General features: G+C 38.9%; 2 protein-coding genes across 4 annotated transcripts in view; one reads left to right on the top strand and one right to left on the bottom strand.

The window, feature by feature from the left end:
* ACP1 (acid phosphatase 1) overlaps positions 1-4,611 on the top strand; it is a 21,766-nt gene extending 17,155 nt beyond the window's left edge. For both annotated transcript variants that reach the window (XM_042811161.1, XM_042811152.1), the window contains exons 4-6: positions 118-179; positions 2,410-2,515; positions 3,352-4,611. In XM_042811161.1, the coding sequence (XP_042667095.1) occupies positions 118-179; positions 2,410-2,515; positions 3,352-3,429 (246 nt within the window). In that variant the 3' untranslated portion in view covers positions 3,430-4,611. The remainder of the gene's footprint in view (positions 1-117; positions 180-2,409; positions 2,516-3,351) is intronic.
* A 2,150-nt stretch (positions 4,612-6,761) lies between these two features.
* On the bottom strand, positions 6,762-19,732 carry ALKAL2 (ALK and LTK ligand 2). 2 transcript variants are annotated; one of them, XM_042811179.1, is made up of 7 exons: positions 19,651-19,732; positions 19,295-19,448; positions 18,657-18,975; positions 16,271-16,324; positions 16,078-16,158; positions 13,967-14,032; positions 6,762-7,432 (listed from the first exon to the last, which is right to left on the bottom strand). In XM_042811179.1, exons 3-6 carry the CDS (start codon positions 18,913-18,915, stop codon positions 13,968-13,970), a joined length of 459 nt encoding a protein of 152 aa, XP_042667113.1. In that variant the 5' UTR covers positions 18,916-18,975; positions 19,295-19,448; positions 19,651-19,732; the 3' UTR covers positions 6,762-7,432; position 13,967. The 2 variants fall into 2 exon arrangements, with proteins under 2 accessions (XP_042667113.1, XP_042667105.1); XM_042811171.1 differs by lacking the exon at positions 19,651-19,732 and having other exon boundaries at positions 19,295-19,543.
* Positions 19,733-20,903: the final 1,171 nt, after the last annotated feature.

The following is a 20,903-nucleotide window of genomic DNA, read 5'->3' as shown; positions in this document are numbered from 1 at the left end:
CTTCTCCCTTTCCTTCTCCCTTTCCTTCTCCCTTTCCTTCTCCCTTTTTTTTTTTTTTTTTTTTTTTTTGGTAATCAAGCAATGATTGTGGGCTAAAGTACATGTTTTTAATTCTAGGTTACTAAAGATGATTTCCAGACCTTTGATTATATACTTTGTATGGATGAAAGCAATCTAAGGTAATGTATGAAGAAATTTAGAACAAATTCATATGGATTGCTCTAGTGCTAGCTTGTGGGTCGCTTTGAAGACAGAAGTCGCATTTTATTGCTCGTCTCAGCATTTTTGTTTGTGTGTACATGTGTAAATGATAGAAGGATTCTTCACTTCTTTCATGTTTAATGAGTTAGAATTCCATGTTTTATTTGTGTGGTATGTGCTACTCTAAATTAAGGAAAAGGAAACTCAGTATGTGTTTCACAAGTGCGGCTGATGCCTGTACAGCTACAAATGAGGAAATACTGTTTTTAGACTGAAGTGATCTGGTTTTCTGATTGTGTAGGATCTGAAAGATCTTTTGAAAACTTGGAAAGAATTAAATGTGTCGCTTCCCACACATGTCCTTTTTTAAAATGGAAATAATTCTAGTCATTAGCTGGGGAAATCTTACTCGCTTCTGCTTTCCATGTTTTTAATTGTGTATCTATGAGATGGTTTGAGCTTAAGAAAGACTTAGTGAAATAATTGCTTAGTATAATAGGTTGGATGTCATTAGAAAAATTTCTGCTTATTATGTAGATATGATTAAGGGTGAGCTTTAATAACTTGGAGGTCTTGCAGTGTTTTTAAAGACAGTAACATGTAGCATAGCAGGGTTTTATTTACTATTGTTATTATTATTAGCATATGAAGACTTTTAGGACCAGCATCTCTTATCTGAAGTATCATTTGTTGAATTTTCTAGAGTGTTTTAGGTGACTGCTGTTACAACTTTTATTCATACATAACACTTGTGTCAGGTAAAGAGATGACTAGCTTATCTACAGTTTCATGCAAATTCTTAAACTGTTAGTACCAAAGTAAGTTTTCGTTTGTTTATTAACTGCAGAGTAGCAGAAACATCACAGCTATAGCAGAATTAAGGGCTTTGCTATGGCCACACTTGTAAGTTTCATCTTGAATGTGCACTCAGTTCAACCGCTGTCTTAGGAATGCTTGTTTGCAGCTGGTTCCAAGTACTAATGTCATATCAGTCTGTCATATCAGAAAAGAATTTGGGAAGTCACTTTTCTGTAGTATTGGAACCAGATGGCCCCTTCCTGTCCATTAGCTGGTATGCTAGAAGCCTTGAAGCAAGTGGTTGGACTTCATCATAATCATATGGACGCTTAGGATGACAGTCTTCAAACAAACATAGTTCTCTGAAATATTTCCAGCATTCATAGGGCTACTTTTTGTTAGTTTTAAAAAAGATTTTTTTTCTAAATCTCTAAGGCACAAATTTCTTAGTTGATAAAAAAAGTCAACGCTTCTCTCTTTGCTTAAAATGATATTGTATTCTCACTGCTATTTTGTCTTTCTTGACTATGTGAAATTAACTCCTTCATTAATTATAATTCATTAGAAGTTAGTTTCTTAAAACTGCTACTTACAACCAGTCGCAAACCACTATAAGCTTTGTAAGCATTGGACAAGTTGAATTCTGGTTTGGTATGGAAAGGTCTAATATTATAAAATACTGAACATGTTCCAGTAATACCCAGCTCTTAATCTAAGGGTGTTTAAAGGTACATTTTAACTGCATTTGGGATACTGGATGGCCATTCGCAAGTTGACAAGGAAAATATTGTTTCTAAACCAGTATGCCTCACCAGAGGGAGGCATTGTAGAAGATAGGGCAATTGCTAAAATATTGCAATATGTCAAAGTCAAGACAGATCTAAAGAATCTACTATTCTCTGCAAACTGAATGTGGAAGAACTTCACATGAGCTAGAGGCATAACTGAGAGATGCCGCAACATGCCCATTTAAATGCTGTTTTGTAGCCCATGAGCTCATAAATCTGGAAAAAAAAAAAAAAAAGAAAAAAAAGTAGATAGTCATCATTATTTCTGTTTAATTCAAGTTAAAGATGGACAATGAAAATACTTAGTGAATGATCTGAGGACGAAGGTAAATTTGCTGTCTCTAAGTTCTGCCAAAACTCTTTGTTCTGGCTTTTTTAGTAGTCTGGAATAAGTTTACGTGTGCCATTGATAGTCAGTTAAAAAACAAAACAGGTAGCAACACATGAGAAAAGGAGCACCAGAGCTCACAGAATTGAGTGAGCCCAGAAACTTATTGTTTGTCTGTGTTCTCTAGAAACTATCATGAGCATCTAATACTGATGCTGAAAAATTTTGAAGAAATTGATGGGAGTTTGTTTTGTTTTGTTGTTTGTAATATACGTATTTTTTTTCTTCCCCAAGAGATCTGAAAAGGAAAAGCAACCAGGTTAAAGACTGCAAGGCCAAAATTGAACTGCTTGGGTCATACGATCCACAGAAACAACTTATTATTGAAGATCCATACTATGTAAGAAATTATTTTGGTCGCTTAATGAAAACCTGTATATATATAGTACATAATCTTGCCAGATTCCACAGTTCTTATGTAACATGTGAGATGTACATACGTATAGTGTATATCTATCTGATAATATACAATATAAATTATCGGAGTAGGAAATGAAAACGTGTCTTTATTCATTCTATTTATTATTACTTAAGTAATTTAAGTTCATAATACACCTGTATTTTGAATATTCAGTGAAATCCTCTGTGTCATTTTCCATGCAAAAAGAATGTAGTCACAAAAATAGAGACAAAGACAAGGAAACGGTCAAAGAATTTGAGTACTGTCAGCTAAGAGCAATCACTTAAATTAGCATTCTTCAGTTTAGGAAAGAGAAGTGGATGAGGATATGGTGAGGTTCTATAAAACATTAGCATCACGGGGAAATATCAGGAATTGCTATACGTTATATCAGAAATGGAGAACGTCAAATAGATTATAGGAGGTAGATTCAAAACAGAATGTTTGTTTCCACACAGTGCTTTCTTAAATAGTGAAATAACATGACAGGATAATGTGAATGCTTAAAAAAAAAAACCACCCCCAAAAAGCTTGTAAATTGAATGAAAAAACCAACACCAAATAAGAAAACCGATGGTGAATCAAAGTTCATCCAGGACTGCTGGGTACAAAATCTGTTAGTTAAAATTAGGGAGGAAATACATTAAATTTGTCACCGTATCTTTGTACTGTTTTTGTTATTTTATTTGCCATTACTGACAGTAGAAAAAACATTTGCAAAATGAGCCAATATTACTATTCTTACCTTCTTCTTCTTCTTTTTCTTTTTTTTCTAGGGGAATGAAAAGGACTTTGAAACTGTTTACGAGCAGTGCGTTAGATGCTGTAAAGCATTTTTGGAGAAGCCTCATTAATGTTTAATCATTCTATTTCTAAAAGAAAATAATTAGCTTCTCCTGAAATATGTAAGCTTTTCTTGATTGATGTATTTAAATTGTAAAACTGTGCTTCCTTATAAGAACAATTCACAACTTTTTCAGTTTAATTTTTTATTGTAGATTTTGTCATCTCATTGGAAAAACAGATATTGTAGATGAACCATTTTCTCACATATCAATGTAATAATAAAGTACTTGTTAAGAATAAATTTAATCTGTAAACTCTTACAGTGCTTTCTCAGAAGCACTGAAAAAAAAAAGTCTTGCTTCTTTATGCGCTGTACAGTCAACAAGATGTTATCTCATTGTGCCATTAGTGAGTTAGTTGAAGCCAACTTTCTGCAGGTGTATGTGAAATAATAGTTCATGTATGTTAATGTAGGCTTGTCATCCCAATATCATTAGACAATTTTCAGAAAGAAGCTTGTTATATTGAGTCTGGTGAACTAAGGAAACTACCTTCCCAAAACAGGCGTTGTTCTTAGCACTATTTCAAAGTTCAAGCAAGCAGAACTTGTTATCAGGATCCTGTGAAAATGGTTTGTTATTTAGGTTTAAATCTTCATTTATCAAAGAAAAAATCATTTTGTGCTGATAGATTTTTACGCTCATTAAAATGAAATCAGTTCGGAGATGGTCACTGATGATGGTACTAAGACTTCATTATCCTTTGGTCTTGGGGCCAATTTGTAGCACACTGCTGTACATAAAGTAATATAGCACTTGCTTTCACAATAGAACAGTTCAGTTTAAAAGTCTAAATGTGAACTGTGTATTTTATATCAAAAGTAAAATATTCAAACATTCCGTATTCCTATATGAGTGGCAGATGATATTTTTATATTTACTCAGGAGAATGGATAGCATGTCAAAAATGTTCTTTAAGAATATAGTTCAACTGGAAGACAGTCTGCGTGTAATATAATTTGAAGCTATATGAAGGTCAGTAACTAAGAAGTTGTGCTCTTGCACACACAAGAAAATGGAATGCATTATGCAAATCTATTCTTATTTGTCTGTACATCATCCTCAATTTTTGCCTAGGCAGAAACATGACTGTGAAATGTAATTAGATTAGTAATGTGACTGATGCCATCTTTTCTTATTTTGAGTAATGCTGATATGATATGAACAAGGATTACTACATAATCTGTAAAATTTGCTTTCTTATTTATCTGTTTGCATTTATTCTTCTATTTGCCTTCCAAATCAATAGGAACAGCTCTGTATTGTCATCTACTTTCCTTCTGGGAAAGGGATGCATTTGGATACAGAAGCCTGTTGCGTTTAGGGTTGAAAGGAATCTTAATGTCACCATGCATCTAACTGCAGCCTTTACAATTGGGATTATGTTCTATAGAATCATAGAATGACTTACTTTGGAAAAGACCTCAAAGATCATCTAGTTCAACCTTCCTGCCGTGGCAGGGTTGCCACCCACTGGTCAGGCTGCCCAGGGCCCTGTTCAGCCTGGCCATGAGCACTTCCAGGGATGGGGTATCCACAGCTTCTCTGGGCAGCCTGTGCCAATGTCTCACCACCTTAAGTAAAAAATTTCCTCCTAACATCCAGTCTACATCTCCCCACTTCTAAATTAAAGCTGTTGCCCCTTGTTCTGTCACTGTCTATCTGCTTGGGGACTTTTCTGGGATTTTTTTGCTGTAAAGCAGCTAGAATATGTGTTAATGAGATCTCTGATTTTTGCGAAAATTTCAGTTGGATATAAAACTTAAGAACCAGTTTACAGTAAGGGAAGTGGTAGATGGAACACTTGGGTACAGAAACTAGGATCTGTGTGTATTACTGGATTACCAATGATTTTGATTTTTTGATGAACTTGCTAGGACTTTGCATATTAATAGCTGTTTTGCTTCAGGGACAAATAACAATATAAACAATATTTCAGAATAGGTCAAATATGGACTCTGAAAAATATGATTTTCCATTTATTTTATGAGCACTTGAATATGGGAAAATGATGGGCAGTTGGGGACAAAACATCTAAATGAATTTTTTATGCAGCAGCCTCAGAAGTGGAAGTATTTAGGCACAACCATTGTTATTTTCTGCCAAAAAGACCTTTTAAAATATGCCAGTGACTGTAATAGAGTTCAGACAATTAAGAGCCCGATGGGTTCTGCTTTCCCATTTGTGGCTGTGTAGAAATAGAACCTATAGTTTCCTACATATTGAAGTTCAGATTTAGAAGTCTTAACTCTGTATCTTTGGTCTGCTGGGGTAACAGAAAGGAGATAGGAAGATATGGTTGTTTATCTTTGCTAGGCTTAGGAACTTTTCTTTAACATGGTAAGAAGTCAAAACTGTTTGTGTTAAATTTAGCTCGATAAAAGTTTGAGGTTTGACCCAAGGTATGTTTTCAGCCCATACATTTAGCTACATAATTCATCAGTTATGCTAGGAGATAAAAGCTCGTTGATTCATTTATTTAGTTCTTCATTGGTTTCTTTTGGAGGAACAGGAGGAGAGCAACATATTATGGTGAAGGCATTTGTGGAACACGAGAACGTAGAATGGGAATTGCCTTCTGGAAGGACATCCGCACAGTAATTAAGCTTCCAAGAGAAACAGTGAACATATGATACACAGTTTGTGTATTAAACATTGTACATATTTACATTTTTTTATGTTATATTTTAATACTGAGTGAAAAAATGTGGAACTGACTCCTCTTCCAACCCGTGGACTGTTTCAGCTTACATAATAAACCTGCACCCAAGACTAAATGAACAAAATCTGCTATCTATGGTTTTTATCTTGTTACAGACGATGATTTCTGCTAAAGCTAGAAAAAAAAACTTCCACTGAATTTAATTTATGAAGCCACTAAATAGATTACCATTTTCCTTTTATGGTGCTTTTTTTCTAGAAAATTCTGATTTAACCAGATTTCAGTCCTACTGCAAACCAAAATAATCATACTAATTTAAAATCCCTGTTATGGGTATTGTGTGAATAGACAGTCCTACAGCACCCGGCTATCGATCAAGCGCTGTGCAGGGATTTTGTTTGAAACAACCATTTGTCATGAAAAAGAAATTCAGAATTCTGTATGAAGTTGGAGCAGCCTTGTGGTCTGAGCATTTCGTGAGATTTTAATGCAAAGATCTGGCAGTTCTCAGAAATCCACAGTCCAAAGTACTGAACTTCTCCAAGGTGGGTGTTCCTTTCTTTCTTAATGAAGCAAATTATCATTGGAAAGAGACTTACGTGTGGATAAATGATAGTAGCTACCTGAAAATAGCATCCGATTATCAGATTCAGTGAACAGAAAGCAAATGGAGGACAACTTAATACCAAACACTTTATTACTTATGCATGTTATTTACATTATTTACATATTGCACATTAGCTGGAATGTTTTATACTTTTATTATATAAAGTAAATTAATGGCAGCTTGTGTTTGTGTACAAAATCCATGCTCCACTGTCCCCAAAAATATTTCTACTTGGAATTACATTTCTGGTTGTCATGCAATTAGTACTCCCAGGGTACAATGTGACCCCAATGCAAGTTTGTTTTAACCAAACTTTAAAAAATTTGCATAAGCATGAAGGATATCAAGTGACCACAACTACTGTGGAGAAGATCTTTAGTAGTTCTAAGTGTACTAACAAACATTCCTTAAAACTGTAGAATTAAGCAATAGAACATCAATTTTCTTGGTGAAATATTTGTGTTTATGTAATTTTTGGCAGCATTACACATCATTTGTGGTGTGTTTTTAAGTATGGAACATTATGTATTACTGGCAGTTATGCTACTGTAAAGAGAATGTCAATCTGCAAACTTGACAACATACAAAATACGTGTTAAAAGAATTATGGGAAGTAGTCAATTTGCAAAAATAAATCTCTTGTTCACAATGGAATATGTTATAAAGGTAATAAGTTCTATTTCCCTGTTGGTTTCCAAGGCACTTCTCTTGATTCTTGATGTTTCTTGTAATGGTAACAGTACCTGGTGGATAAAAAAAAAAAAAAAAAAAAAGAAGAAAAAAATTGCCTGTCATCATTTTTATATTTAGATAAAACTGTTTGAGAATGTTGTTAGCATAGCTAAAATAGTAAGTAAATAATACCAGAGAATTCAATAATAAATCTTCACAATGATCTAATAGTGTGTGTTGCTCTGCTAAATTAAGTGTTTTGTTTTGTTACTCAAGGCTGAGTTCTGGAAATCATTCTTGTCTTTGTGCTGGTTCATTTCAGGTAGATAGAAGAGACTGGAATACTACATTTCTAACAGTTGACAGTATGCTTATAGGTAAGTTTAGCTTGTACCTACATCTGCAGCAGTGAGGTCAGAAAGTGAATAAACAAGGATAGCATTAATAGACTGCAAATTTATTTGTTAATGCCTTGCTATTGGGAAGCTGTTGGTACGATGTTTAGTAATATAAATCATCAAGGTGAGGTTTGAAGTATTTAGGAAGGATTTGGTGCTTCATTGGGTCTGTTAGTGAAGAAATTTGGACTTATTTATAAGAAACAATCAAGTAATTTCTTGAGATTCAGTCATATAGCTATTGCTCCTGGAATCTGCAAATAGTGAGGCAACGCAGAGTAGAAGCTGCGGCAGGTCAATTGCTGCCAGTTCGAATAACTTTTCCCAGAACAGATTCTTGGAATGAAATTACAGCCATTTCTCTGGCATTGGAATTAAAAATCACTGTTACAAAATTATTGATTTCTACATTGTGTGTGCACATGTACTGTGTAGTGTAGAAATACTGATTTAAAAGTTGTGCAGTGAAGCCTACCACAGACTCTCTCTCCAGTCCTTTAAGCCAGCTGAGAAAATGTAGTATGACTGTCATTGCGTGTACGTATCCAGAAATCTATCTCAGTAACTTCTATGTTGACATTTTCCACAACTGTATTTTCTAGTGATGTGACCATGAAATGCTGCAAGTAGTGCCTACCCAACTCCATGTGTTTCTAAGACCACTTGTTAATGCCATTATTGAAGGAAAATGCCCTAACTAGAGAAAAAAGATATGTCTTATGGATATCAGATGTGGAAAATAAGAACAAAACAGGAGTGGATCCTCTAATACTAGAGTTCTGCTGATGCCACTTTTCATAGTTGTAATTTTCATATTTTGTATCTGAACATACTTATCTCTGTCACAATCAATGTGAACTCTGATATTTTGAGTTTCTCTACATTTTCTGCTGCTTAAGTGTAATTTGTAATGGTATCATTTGAATGCAAAGTCAGACTTGATGTAACCCATTGAAAAGCAAGCTATTGATGCATACAGAAATACTTGTTAGTATTATTTAAGCGTATATTTAATTCTGCAATGTTTTTGAAACTATTAGGAAATGTAATAATGTTACTGACAAGCTTAGTATAATTTAGTTTTCTTCTGGCTGTGTAGATAGAACAAATATTTATTTTATGTCCTGCCTTAGAGGGGAAAGTGATGTAAATTTTGTCTTGCATTTTGATCTGTTTTCCACATGTGTGTCCATACTGTGCTCTATTTAAAGCGAAAAGGGTTGTCTGAAAACAAATTAATCTGTTTTTAGTCTGATTAGAGTGTGATATGACTGACAAGTTAAACACAGATTTTAATAAATAGTTTGTTCATTACTAATGAGAATATGCAGCTTACCAAGGCTGGAAAAACTAGGAACTGACTGAACTTATTTGAACTATACCTGCTCTTGTACAGATACCTGATCAAAATCTGTGGGTGTTAGATGCTTATTTCAGTACACTTCTAAATCTGTAGTTTTAGTTTTCTAAATCGGAGTTTTAGCCTTAATCAATCTGTTGCTGTACTTTTAAAAGTTTCTTATGATCTGTGTTGCATGCATCAGTCTGGAAAAATTAGAATGGAATTTAGTATAGTTAAGTAGTATTGTTAGTGGAGATCCTGAATGGTACTTGACTGTGATAGGCATACAACTCCGTTTTCTTTGACTCTTATTTTTCGTTTTCCTTTGCTAATGCAAATAATAATAAACATGCTGTAAAGGCATATTACTGCTTTTCTCATTTGGTCCTATTCATTATCTGTGCATGATGTTAATTCTGAGAAAGAACAATACAAGAGAGGAAGTTAATGTTTTAAATATCAATATAAATAGTAGAACACTGCACCAGTAGGGTTCTGTGGCAGAATTTCCATTTGCTAATATCTAAAATTCCTTTTCCTTTCCCATCAATCAGTGCCAGGTGGAAGGTGGCTCTAGTGGGAGCATCAGGTCACAGAAATCCATACAGCAAAGGTAAAGCTGTTAGTGTTACATCTGGTGCTAGCCACAGATATCCCCTACTAATGAAAATTCAAAATTGCTTATTAACAAAGTTGAACAATACCACAGTGGTAGCCAAGTATGCGAGCTACCTACTTAGTTCAAAGCAGTGGTTCTGATAAAGTCTTAAATTAGTTTCCTTGGGAATGATTTCCTGTCACCAAGCAGAAGTGATTTAATATGTCATGAGAAATTGTATGGGACAGATCAACATATGCTTTCTAGAAAAAAAAAAGGGGTTGTTTTCACTGTATGATATGCAGAACTCACATCTGAATTCCAACTTCACTTTCTTTAAGAAATGAAAGTATCTGTGATGTTTCTTCAGTGCACTTGGTCTTAGTCTGAATAAGAAACTGTAAGAAAGCAATTAAAGACTGCTGTTCTACTGTTAGAAAACACTTGAAGCAAAACTTAAGTAAGAACCCAATATTTTTGCTTAAAGATCATTTGAAGTAATGCTTATACAATATGGTGTTCAGGATTGGGATGTCCAGTATGGTATTTGTTTTCTCTTTATGTATTTAAAGTTTCCAAATTTCTCTCGTACTTTCAATTTCCTTAGCATACATTATGAGTATGGTTAATGCATCTTAAGAAGTTCACAGTTTTTTAATTTCCAAAGAAATTTTTAGTTATCAGTATGCTTTATCTTACTAGGATTTTTATAAAGAATCTTTGACCTTCTTATGTATAAATTTATTCTTGCTCTGTAATGTGCATTATTAAGCAAGCAATATGTCTTTATTGCTTTTATTTAAAATATTGCTAGTTGTATCTGCTTTTATGGGGAATAAATAACCGCTAGATTTCTTGTGTACTTTTTGTATTATAGTTCGCTTTGTCACCCTTTGGTCTTGTATTTAGTAATTTAAAGCTGTATAGCGAGTTTTATCTTATTCATTATTAGCAACTGAAGAAACTTAAGGGAAAAAAAAAGCTAATACATAAGCACTTATGTGCAAGCACTTAGAACAGAAATATGTAATCATACATTCAGTTGCAGTCCTTAGTCCTTATGGGACCAGGAGGTGTTAAGAATGCATCATGAGATCACCATTGGTCCTAGAAAACACCTGGCCATGGAAATGGGAGAGTGCCAATAGGTGCCAACCACAAGCACCTTGTGGTTTTCAAACAAATGTAGTAAAATAAAACTAAAAAATAAAAATAAATGAAAGTTAGAGGTAAAACTAGTGACAAACAAGGAGTACGGTCTGGGTTACTTATCAGAAAAGGGATTACTGAGTGATGTGTTAGTGCAGACATGCTGCTCTGGATTGAGTGATGCTCTCTGAACAAGTAAAAGGGATCTATTGGGACTGTGCATTGCTCAGATATATGGGACAAATGAACTTTGAAAGTATAGTCTAAAAAGTAGACAGGAAAGGAAGCTTAGCTACATATATGTGGCATAAATGAGATGAAGAACGTGTTCTCTACTACTTAGGAATTAGTATGAGATTTAGAATTGATACTAACCAGTAGCTTTATGGCAGAAACAGAAAATGTACATTTCCAGACTATTAAAAAACCCTCTTAAACTAGAGAGCCATCTTAAGCAAGAATAGTTTTGAAGTCTTGTCTTGCTATGTTCAAAACTTCAAAACTACTTGAAAACCCTCTGTGGAGATAAATGATTGATTGTTATTTGGACAAATACAAACCAAAGCCAACCCCTACCTTTTTCTACAGCTCAGTCCATGAAATGATTAAAACAAAGCCTGCTTTGCACTTGTCTGTGAAAGTGGATGTGTTACCCACACAAAAATGAACTGATTCAGTGGAAAATATTTGTGTAGAAAAGATGCTTCATTTTATGGGGACACCAGTGTGGATCACTAGGCACATGTGATAAAGAATAGCATTTCTCTCCACTAATAAATGCTGTGTAAGGGTACTATTGTTTGTGTATCTTTGTGGAGGAATACAGAAGAGAAGCCTTGTTGAGACTTTCAAACGTGTAAGTCAGCTGAGCAGAGGAGTTGCTTGGCAAAATAAGATGGATGCAGTTTTTTCTAAAAGATTTTCACGTTAAGTGAGAACAGTTATAGTTACTAGTTTGTGATTTCAGAGTAGGATGTAATGATACAGATGGAATTTCCAAAAGAAGGGAAGAAAAAAAATGTCTGCTCCAATGTATCTGCTTGCTAGTCTTGGTAATAATACTAGTCACCTGCCTTTCACTGGTGAATATTATTATATAATAGCCAATTTGTTCCTTGCTTTCCTTGAAATGAAAGGTTGAATCCCTCGAATAAATTCTAGTTAGGTAAAGAGATTTATTGATCTGCTAGCTTTTATTTGTCTTACTGCTATATGCAGTTGTTTCTACAATTCCATTCCTGAAAACACGGTGTGAGGGTAAAAAGTTTCTTTTCTATGGCTGCGTGTTTCAGTGACATCAAGTCACCTAACAGTCATTAGGGTTTAGAAACCTTCTGCTTTGAAGCTGGGCTGCTTTAGGAAGTCAGGCAGAAAATACTAACAGGAATGTTAAGGTTAGCCTGAAGTCAAAATGCTGAATTACGTCTAATTATTTAATATATTATCTCTGCTCTTGCCATTAGAGGAGTATTTTTTAAAATCTACTTGGAACCCTCTCTTGAAAATTTAAGCAAATTACATCTTATTTAACAACACTGGGTGAAGAGAATGGCTTATGAAGCCTTTTATGAAACTGAATAGCTCAATTATGTTTTCTCATACTCCTCTTTTCTTCCCAATTCCTTTTAGCTGTTCTTGTAAATTCTGTTTTCTTTGGTCATGCATGTTGCTCTTTTTCAGACTCTGACCAAGAGGCACCTGTATGCCTTCAAATGTTGGGTCCTCAATTAGATGCATTATTCACAGTGATTATTTCAGGTGTTTGATAAACATTTCCATTTATAAATTTCATCTTGTCCTTTGCCTTGTTTTCAAGTGTGACACGGTTGACTCGTGCTTAGTTTATGACCCACCATAATCCCTACACTTTCTACAGAACTATCTGTCTAGTAATTCATAACTTGCCGTATATTTCTGCAGTTGACTTCTGCTCCTTGACTTCTTAATTCTGCTTTCCCTCGTATTTTATCCTTGTTCTAAACTATTCAGCTAATTTTTCAAGATTATTTTCAATTTCAGTATTCTTTGCTGGTTGTGTCTGTTACTCTGCTGTCATCAATAAGTATACTAACTTCTCCTACAAACAAAATAATGGAAATGCTGACCAATGACATATCTACAATGTAGCTGTGTGACCCTGTTCAGTACAGTCTTCCAGTTTGACACTGCAGCACTAATAATGTGAATGGTTTTCCAACCATTTTTCCTTTTTTTTTTTTTTTTAATAACATCTTCCTCACTGGCTTCTGAGAATGCCATGCCAAACAGTTTCTGTGCTTCAAAAAAAGAAATTAAGATCCTTAAGCATTATTGCTTTTTTCAGTGACTCTGTAAGATATGTATCTTCTCATAATGTATCTGATAACATTTGTTACTGCCAAATCCATATATTACTTATTCCTTTGTCAAAGGTCACATTTCTGTCTCAAGCAAAGACTGAGGACGGAATTTAAATTTGTCCTTTTGTATCAGTTTCGTGTCAGTCTTCTAGAAGTACAGATCATTTGGAAGAAATGTTTTTTGGAGCATGCTGAGATCCCTCAAAGTACTTCTAGGAATTAGTGGTACAGCTAAGCAAAAAGGGAGAGAATAACCATAGGCATGAAAATCCCAAGAAATCTGGGCAGCTTAATGTTAGTTTATCAATGCTACTAATACATTTTAAGTACCGTAAAAGCACCTGCAGCCTATCTGCATTTATAAAGCTGTCTTGTGTGTAGCTACTTATATATTAGCTTATGCTAAAATGTACCCCGTAGATCTACAGCTGCACTCATAAAAGGGTTGCTGCTGCCAATATGAATGATTGTATGCTGAATTAACTCCTGAAAAATGTTACAGCTGTCTTCTGTTCTATAACAACAAATTCACTATTTGCTAACTGTATAATGCTATAAATAATTCACAGCTGATGCACGTGGACTTATTATATAATGACTTCCAGTAGGGGGTAGCCTTTATTTACTGCCACCGTTTGCCAGATTAAGCTAGTTACTCCAGATATTCTGAAAGAGGAATATCTTATCCAAAGAAAGGTATTATGAGTTTTCATGTATGAAACAAAATCCACAGCTATGCTGTTCAGTAGAATGTCATTACTGCTCTTAGAGAAGCTTACCTTATCCCTCCATGCACATTGGGCTTACTGCCAACCGAGTAAGAAGCCTGGCACATCTTTTGTAGTCTGTCATGAAAAAAAGAGCATAAATACAGACATTACTAAAGTAACCGATTTTGCTTTTAAAAATCAAAGTCAATAAAGGTGTGCAGATTACTGCTGTAATTAAGTTTAATGAACAACTTAGTTTGAAACAGTATAGGAATCTGTTCCTTGGACTTCAAAAGCTAGTCTGTAAAAACTTTGTAACTGAAAGTTGATCACAACAGCAGAATAAAGTATCTCTTAGTTGTTAATGCTACTAAGTTACCCAAAATACTAAAAGTTATGACAACAAAATAGTTTCGTGCTGGCTCCCATCTTGTTGCAGCATCATAGATGCTTTTAATTTGTCTTTCAAATGTAAAATAATAACATAGAGTGAACAGTAAGCTTAACCTGAAATCAGAATATTATCAGGTATTATCAGAAAGTAATATCACACTGCATGTGAAGCATTAAAGTTGTTTATTTCAGGTTTGTAGAAGACAGTTACTTTAAGATGCTGGTCAGTCCAGTCCAGTGAGTGATGTTAATTTTCATTCAGCATTATTTTCATTAACTGCTAATTGCATCCTACAATCCTAGAGATGCTATGTTAACAGTTTTTTATCTCACAGCATAGATATACTACCCAATTATCATTTGTACAAATTATCCACCGTTATGCAGACGCTATGTTGGCAGGTGTATCACCTGTCAGAAGGAAAAGGCTAATTCAGACATAAAAGCCTACTAGTTTCTAGCTTCACAGCTTGAAGTATTTGTTAATACAGAGTCAAATGATATTTGCAATGTTATCCTTATGAAAAAGGTAATATGACCATTTCCTTATTTAAAGCACATTAGTTATGAACAACTCCATCTCCATCGATGTAAACCATTACATTAACTGTAAATCTCTCTGTTTCCAAGGAAATCTTAATATGAGGCCTTATGAATAGGGAGAAAGTCTGCAGGTCTTACCCAATATGTCTTTAAAATATATTTAGCTGAAATATTTATTAATACTTGAAACTTGGAATCAGGAACTCCTATTTCTATTCCCAGCTCTGCAACTGACCCAACTGGTTGACCTCAGACAAGTAAAATAAAGTGTGCTTCCATTCTGAAAAGGCTGTGCTAAAACAGCATCTTATTCAATAGGTCCATCTTGGTATGAATCTGGAGTCATGCCTACAAAGTGATAAATGTTGGTTTCTGATTTATTTTAAATTCTCTGTGCTGCCAACACTGATGAAATATCATAATATGAATTTGCTTCTTTGTACCCATCAGCTGATTTTTTTAAACTTTTTTTCATTAAGCCTTACAAAGTTTTATTTTTGTAATTTACTGAAGAGAAAGGTTGCAAAGTCAACATGACTGATAGACTGGTGACTGAACTTAGAAAATATGTGATGCCTTTAAAGCATGTTATAGAATCACATAGCAGCTGAGGTTGGCAGGGCTCTCTGGGTTCATCTGGCCCCACCCCTGCTCAAGCAGAGACACTCAGAGCAGGGTACCCAGCACCACATCCCAGTGGCTTTTGAAGGTCTCCATGGAGGAGATCCTGCACCCTCTGGGCAACCTGTGGCACTGCCATTACGTGTTCTACATAGATAATTAACGAAAAGAAAATAGCCCCTGCTGTTGCTATTTTGAATTTGCAGCACTAGAAGTTAAATGTGACAGGTTTAGGAGACAAATCATGTGTTCTATGAAAAACACGCCTTTGATTTTGAACAAAAAAGGTATGCATAAATAGCTGAGGAAGCAGGGTTTACAGTCATTCTGCACAGTCTATTCACAGCTAAAAAGTTGTCTTGCCATTTCCCCTCACTGTAATATTAATGCTGAAGAGCACTGCAAGAAATACACTCTCACAGAATCACAGAATGGTCAGGGTTGGAAGGGACCTCAAGAATCATGAATCTCCAAGCCCCCTGCCACATGCAGGGCCACCAACCTGCCCATTTAATACTAGACCAGTTCTCTCACACTATGTTACAACTGGTATTCCATGGAGTTACTCCACTTTAGAGTTCTCTGTTGTTTTATGAAAATTAGCCTTTGTTTTTAGCACTTACAGGCTGGGATGGTGCAGTCCCTTGTATTGTGGTAAAGCCGATGAAAGTGTTTACTGCATTTTGGGCTGAAGTAGAGTGGACCTGAAAGAGAAGGAAAAACTAACTTAAGAATCATCATAGCTTGCAGGAGAAACAGCACAGCTTATGATACGTATGCAAAAAAAATGGATAGCAATGCAAAATTAAAACATACCTGTTAAGTGCTTTAAAAACTTGTCTTTCATCCTCAGATCTCTGGGAACTATTTCTGATGGAAAGAAAAAAAAATAGTCACTGCTGTAGGGACAGTTCTTGGCAAGTATGGGAAAAAGGAATGAATTCTGACCAGCACCTCTTGACAGATGCACAAAAGTCAAACTCATCTGCACACAGTAGGCCAAATGCCAAACACTTGTTTTACCTTCAAAGCCACTGTGAAACACACTGTGATATGAAACAGGTGATGTCTATTAGGTGTGCAGTCATCAGTGGTGTTGACAGATAACTAACAAGCAGAGTTTAGCTCTCCATAAATTGCATTTTCCCATTTACCTACTTAAAAACCTCTACAAAATTTTGATTCACAGTGACTGAGAAATGGATTATTCTAATACTGGTAAGGATCCAAAGGTAAATTCAGGTTTGGTTCCATGCCTCGTCTTCCAATTTTGTTACGCAAACAACATCTATTCTTTTGTTGGAGGTGTGTTTGTATGAGCGCTGTCCTGCTGTAATCATGAAACTGGATTGATCTACTTACAGGAATTTTTTTTTTTTTTTCCTCCCTCAAGCTGTAAATAAAATTCACAGGAAATGATTCTAAGCAAATCGCTCTCTTCTGGCTCTCTGTATTTGTGGTTTACCACCTTGCATATTGTGTTCAGCAGATGGCAAAATGAAACTGGTTTACTGAAATCCATTTTAGCTCTAACCCTTCCCTGTGTCTTCCTGATTTACAGCTATCTTTGATTGCTTTCCGTTACAAACTCAGTGCTGATAGCAGAGTGCTGCTTGTGTATGATACCCTACGTGGTGCTTTATTTATCTGACCATAAATGCTTGAGCAGCCTTTTTCATTCCCCTGCCACCTCTTATCAGATATAAAGCAGAGAACATTTCCATCTAGATCTGATTCGTTTCTGAGGTTAGACACTTCTCGAAAGTCATTCTTCATTTACTTCTAACTTTAGTCAGTGTAAGTAAAATTGACCTTATCGTATTTGACCTAATTATGTCATGAAAAGCATAAAAACCACACGTGCTTCGCTCAGAAATTTCCCGGGGGACAGACTCACTGGGAAAGTGATGCCAAAACTGAAATGAAGAACTCTTAAGCAGTAGTTCCAGGTTGCTGGGAATAACTCTGTTATGACAGGATGAAAGCTTCTCCTGAGGAGTCAGTGACACTGGTACCAATGCTTCTGTTCTGTTTTGGTTTTCCATCTACACAGATAACTGATCGGTACAAGCCAAATGTTTTGCACTGATACGCTGATGTGGTTGAGTAGTTGAGTTGCACACATTAGGGTTCACTGCTCAGCCTGGTGTAACTTTTCAACATTTATAAAACAACATGTTCTCACTGCTCTGTTCTTAAGTGGAACAAAATTGGAAATAACATTTTCATGACAATTGCCAACAAATGCAAATCATGAGGATATTTGAATATGAGTGAGTAAAGGAAATAGAGCTCTATGAGATCAATAAAGGCAAAGTAACATACTAGCAAAATAAAAGACAGATTGGAAAAAGGTGAGTAGACATCTGCTGGTAAGTATTCAGAAAGTCACTTTCAATAGGAGGGGGTAAGATAAGCAGCAATGCTCCAGGGGTTTGGAAGTGAGCAATAAATGAGACTTGGCAGCAGAAGCTACATCAGCTTGCAGCTGGATGCACAGAAGCACACCATGAAACCGAGCTGTGGACTTCCACCCACCCCTTTGGGGTTGGTATCACTGCTTCCGGGCTGCTGCGGACATCCAGCCCTGGATGGGCTTATGGACAAATGGAACCTCATGCAGGTCACAGAGGAGCCACTCAGCTGAGCAGAACTGACTGAAGGAGTGACTCAAAGCATGGCGACAGAGGAGTACTCTGCTGTAGTTCCCTACCACCTATCAAATGTGTTACTTCCAGAGTACAAATAGGACTGATTAAAGCTGGGCAAAAAGTTATATGAAATGACAGAGTTTCTGGTATCTATCACTGCATGGGCATAGAATGCTGCAGGGGAATCACTACTAGAGTGATTTCCACTTAAACCGGGCATGTTTTAAAAAATGTAAACTAACGAGAGAAAGAACATTTTCGTAGCTTCTTTGATCTCACACATTTCAGTCTTTTCCCTCGTTAGCAGGTTTTGTTCAAAGCCCACGCACAGGAAGTCAGACTCAGATGAGTACATTGTCCAGAGGGTATGAGACTCAGATGTGAATGGAGTTTTTCTATTCCAAGTGTGCCTCCTGCATCACTTTCTGATACCAAAGTGAGGCTACAGGTATTCTGGGTGGTGAATCCTCGGTCTAAAATTGGTAGCCTGATGTCTGATTCCCCTGTGCCCTGCGAAACAACAGAGACCTAAGCCACGGGCTGGGACTTACCAACTCTCTGCTCATCCTGGTATCCTCCGTAGTCAGCCACTTCCCTGCGATCCAAGCCGTAGTCGTGCTTGGAGAAGTACTGCACCCCACTGTCCTTCTCCAGGCGGTACCTCTTCAATTCCTGAATGATCTCCATGATGAGATTTAAGAGACTTTGCCTGTCCTTCAGATCCCCGGCGTCGGTTTTCTCTTTGCAGTATCCCGCCGAGAGCACCAAGAGCATCAGCCCCAGCAGCCCAGGAGACCTCAGTCCGCTCATCGCCGGCTGTCCTGCGGGCTGAGCGCGCCGGCGGAACGGAACGGGAGCTTCCCTGTTTCACTGCGAGAGAACAACAGCGGGAGCGGGTCGGAGGCGGGCGGCTCACGGGGGTGAAACGGGGAATATCGGGGGGAGCGGGGAGACCGCTCCGCAGGTCGCATAACGGGGGGAGCCCAACTTTCACAAGTGGGCAGCCGGCTGAGCCGCGCGGGGCTCGGCAGCACCTGCCCGCAGCCCGCCCGTTGGCTGCTGCCCCGCGCCGCCGGCGTTCGCTCCGGCCGCGTGTGCGCTGCCCGTCGGGCGGCTCCGTGGCGGCTGTCAGCCAGCAGCGGCGGGAGCGGGATGGGGAAAGGTGGGCGGCCGCCCCGCGCCGCGTTACCTGCGTGTCCGCTCCGAGGCGAGCTGCGTGCCCCCGGGCAGCGGCGGGGAGTCCTGGTTGCCGGCGGCTCGCCGCCCCCTTCTCGACCCTCTGCTCCCTCCGCATCCAACACCTTACTCCATCGCCGCCAGCCCCGGCACACCGCTTATATAGGCTATAGGATGGCCATGAGACGGCAGATAGTATCGACTTGGAAGTGGGTGGAAAACAATAAAAGTCCACTTGGCAACCTCGGGAACGTCGCCGCCGCACTATTCCCCCCCCCCCCCCACCCCCCCCTTCAGCCCTGCCCTCGCCGCTCCCGCCCGGTCCCCCCGTCCCTCCCCCGCCTCGGCGCTCGGGCAGGGCTCAGTCACCGCTCTCCGACGTAAGGAGACGGTCCCCAGCGGGCGTGTGCGGTGCGAGGGGGCGGCGGCGGGGAGGTGAGGAGGGGGGGGAGCGCCTCGCCCCGGACTTTAATTAGAAACGCGCGGAGCGGCCTCTGCAATATTCATGGCCCTGGCGCGGCTCCCGCCCGGCGCTCCCCGACCGCGAGGCCGCTGCCCGCCGTCACCCGCCGGGGGCCGCGCGGCGGGGGCGGGCGGGGAAGCCGCGTGTTTACCAGGAACTTCGGGCTCGGGGAAGGGGAGGTGGCGGGGCGCCGCCGGGGAAAAGGAAACATTTCTGCTCCAGCCGGCCGGGAAACCCGCGCAGAGGTGGCGGAGCGGGGTTTGGCTGTATTCTTGGCGCGGGCAGCGCCGGGCGGCGGGGCGGCTTCCTGGGTCGGCTCTGCCTGGAAGCTCGGGGACGGGGATGGAGACGGGACGAAGGCTCGGCACGGGCTTCGGGCAGCGCAGCGTCCCGTGTGCGCCCTGCAGCTCCGCCGGGCGGTGTCACCGCGAGCCTCGGCGGGGCTGCGCACGGTTGAGCCCCTCGGAACGTGTGGAGCTGGAGGGAAACGCGGATGAAACCCGATCCGGCTGAACTTTTCTATTTACTTTGATTGTGTGTATAAACCTCTCCCTTGGCAGACGGAAAAAAAAAAAAAAAAAAAAAAAAAAACAACTGGCAAATACAAAGTTGGACCGCGTGGCGGGAGCTCTTTCCAAACGCTGAAAGTAGACCGGGGAGGGGGGGAACCGACCTCACAGCGGCCGCGGGGCAGGTGAGGCGGCGGCCAACAGTGACCCGCAGTGGCCGCTGCGCCGCGAGGCGGCCCCTCCAAGCGGCGGGAACGGCGGAGCGCGCGGCGCTGTGAGGAGTGCCGGGTCTGCCCGCCGCCGGTAGGAGCGGAGCGGCCGCGACCTCGCGGGTAACGTGGCTGGGAGACACTTTCGGGGACGTGACTGAGCATGAAGGGCTTTGTCTGAAGTCCTGAATCCCACCTTCTCTTTGGCCTTACCTGCCACCCCGAGGCTCAGGGGAAGGAATTAATTGGAAGAGTAGCTCAGCAGCAACAAAGCATGGCACTCGGCATGACATAACTTGATATGGTGTATTTACATGTTAGACACGCCAAATATTGACGCTCTGGCTATGTGCTGGGGTCAACTAATAGACATGGGCAAGATGGAAAACCAAGTAGGTACAGCCTGATGTTCATAGGATCATAGAATCGTTTGAGTTGGAA

The sequence above is a fragment of the Centrocercus urophasianus genome, unplaced genomic scaffold, assembly GCF_019232065.1.
Source record: "Centrocercus urophasianus isolate 14NV4802_14NV808 unplaced genomic scaffold, USGS_Curo_1.0 seq_10, whole genome shotgun sequence".
Classification (NCBI taxonomy): domain Eukaryota; kingdom Metazoa; phylum Chordata; class Aves; order Galliformes; family Phasianidae; genus Centrocercus; species Centrocercus urophasianus.
This window is presented reverse-complemented; position numbering and strand designations above follow the sequence as displayed.

Excerpts from the sequence above, each read along its gene's own strand:
- ALKAL2 (XM_042811179.1), bottom strand. The coding sequence starts at position 18,915 with ATGAGCGGACTGAGGTCTCCTGGGCTGCTGGGGCTGATGCTCTTGGTG. Across the intron at positions 16,325-18,656 it reads CCAGGATGAGCAGAGAGTTG|AAATAGTTCCCAGAGATCTG; the intron begins GTAAGTCCCAGC and ends TCTTTCCATCAG. Across the intron at positions 14,033-16,077 it reads GGACTGCACCATCCCAGCCT|ACTACAAAAGATGTGCCAGG; the intron begins GTAAGTGCTAAA and ends TTTTCATGACAG.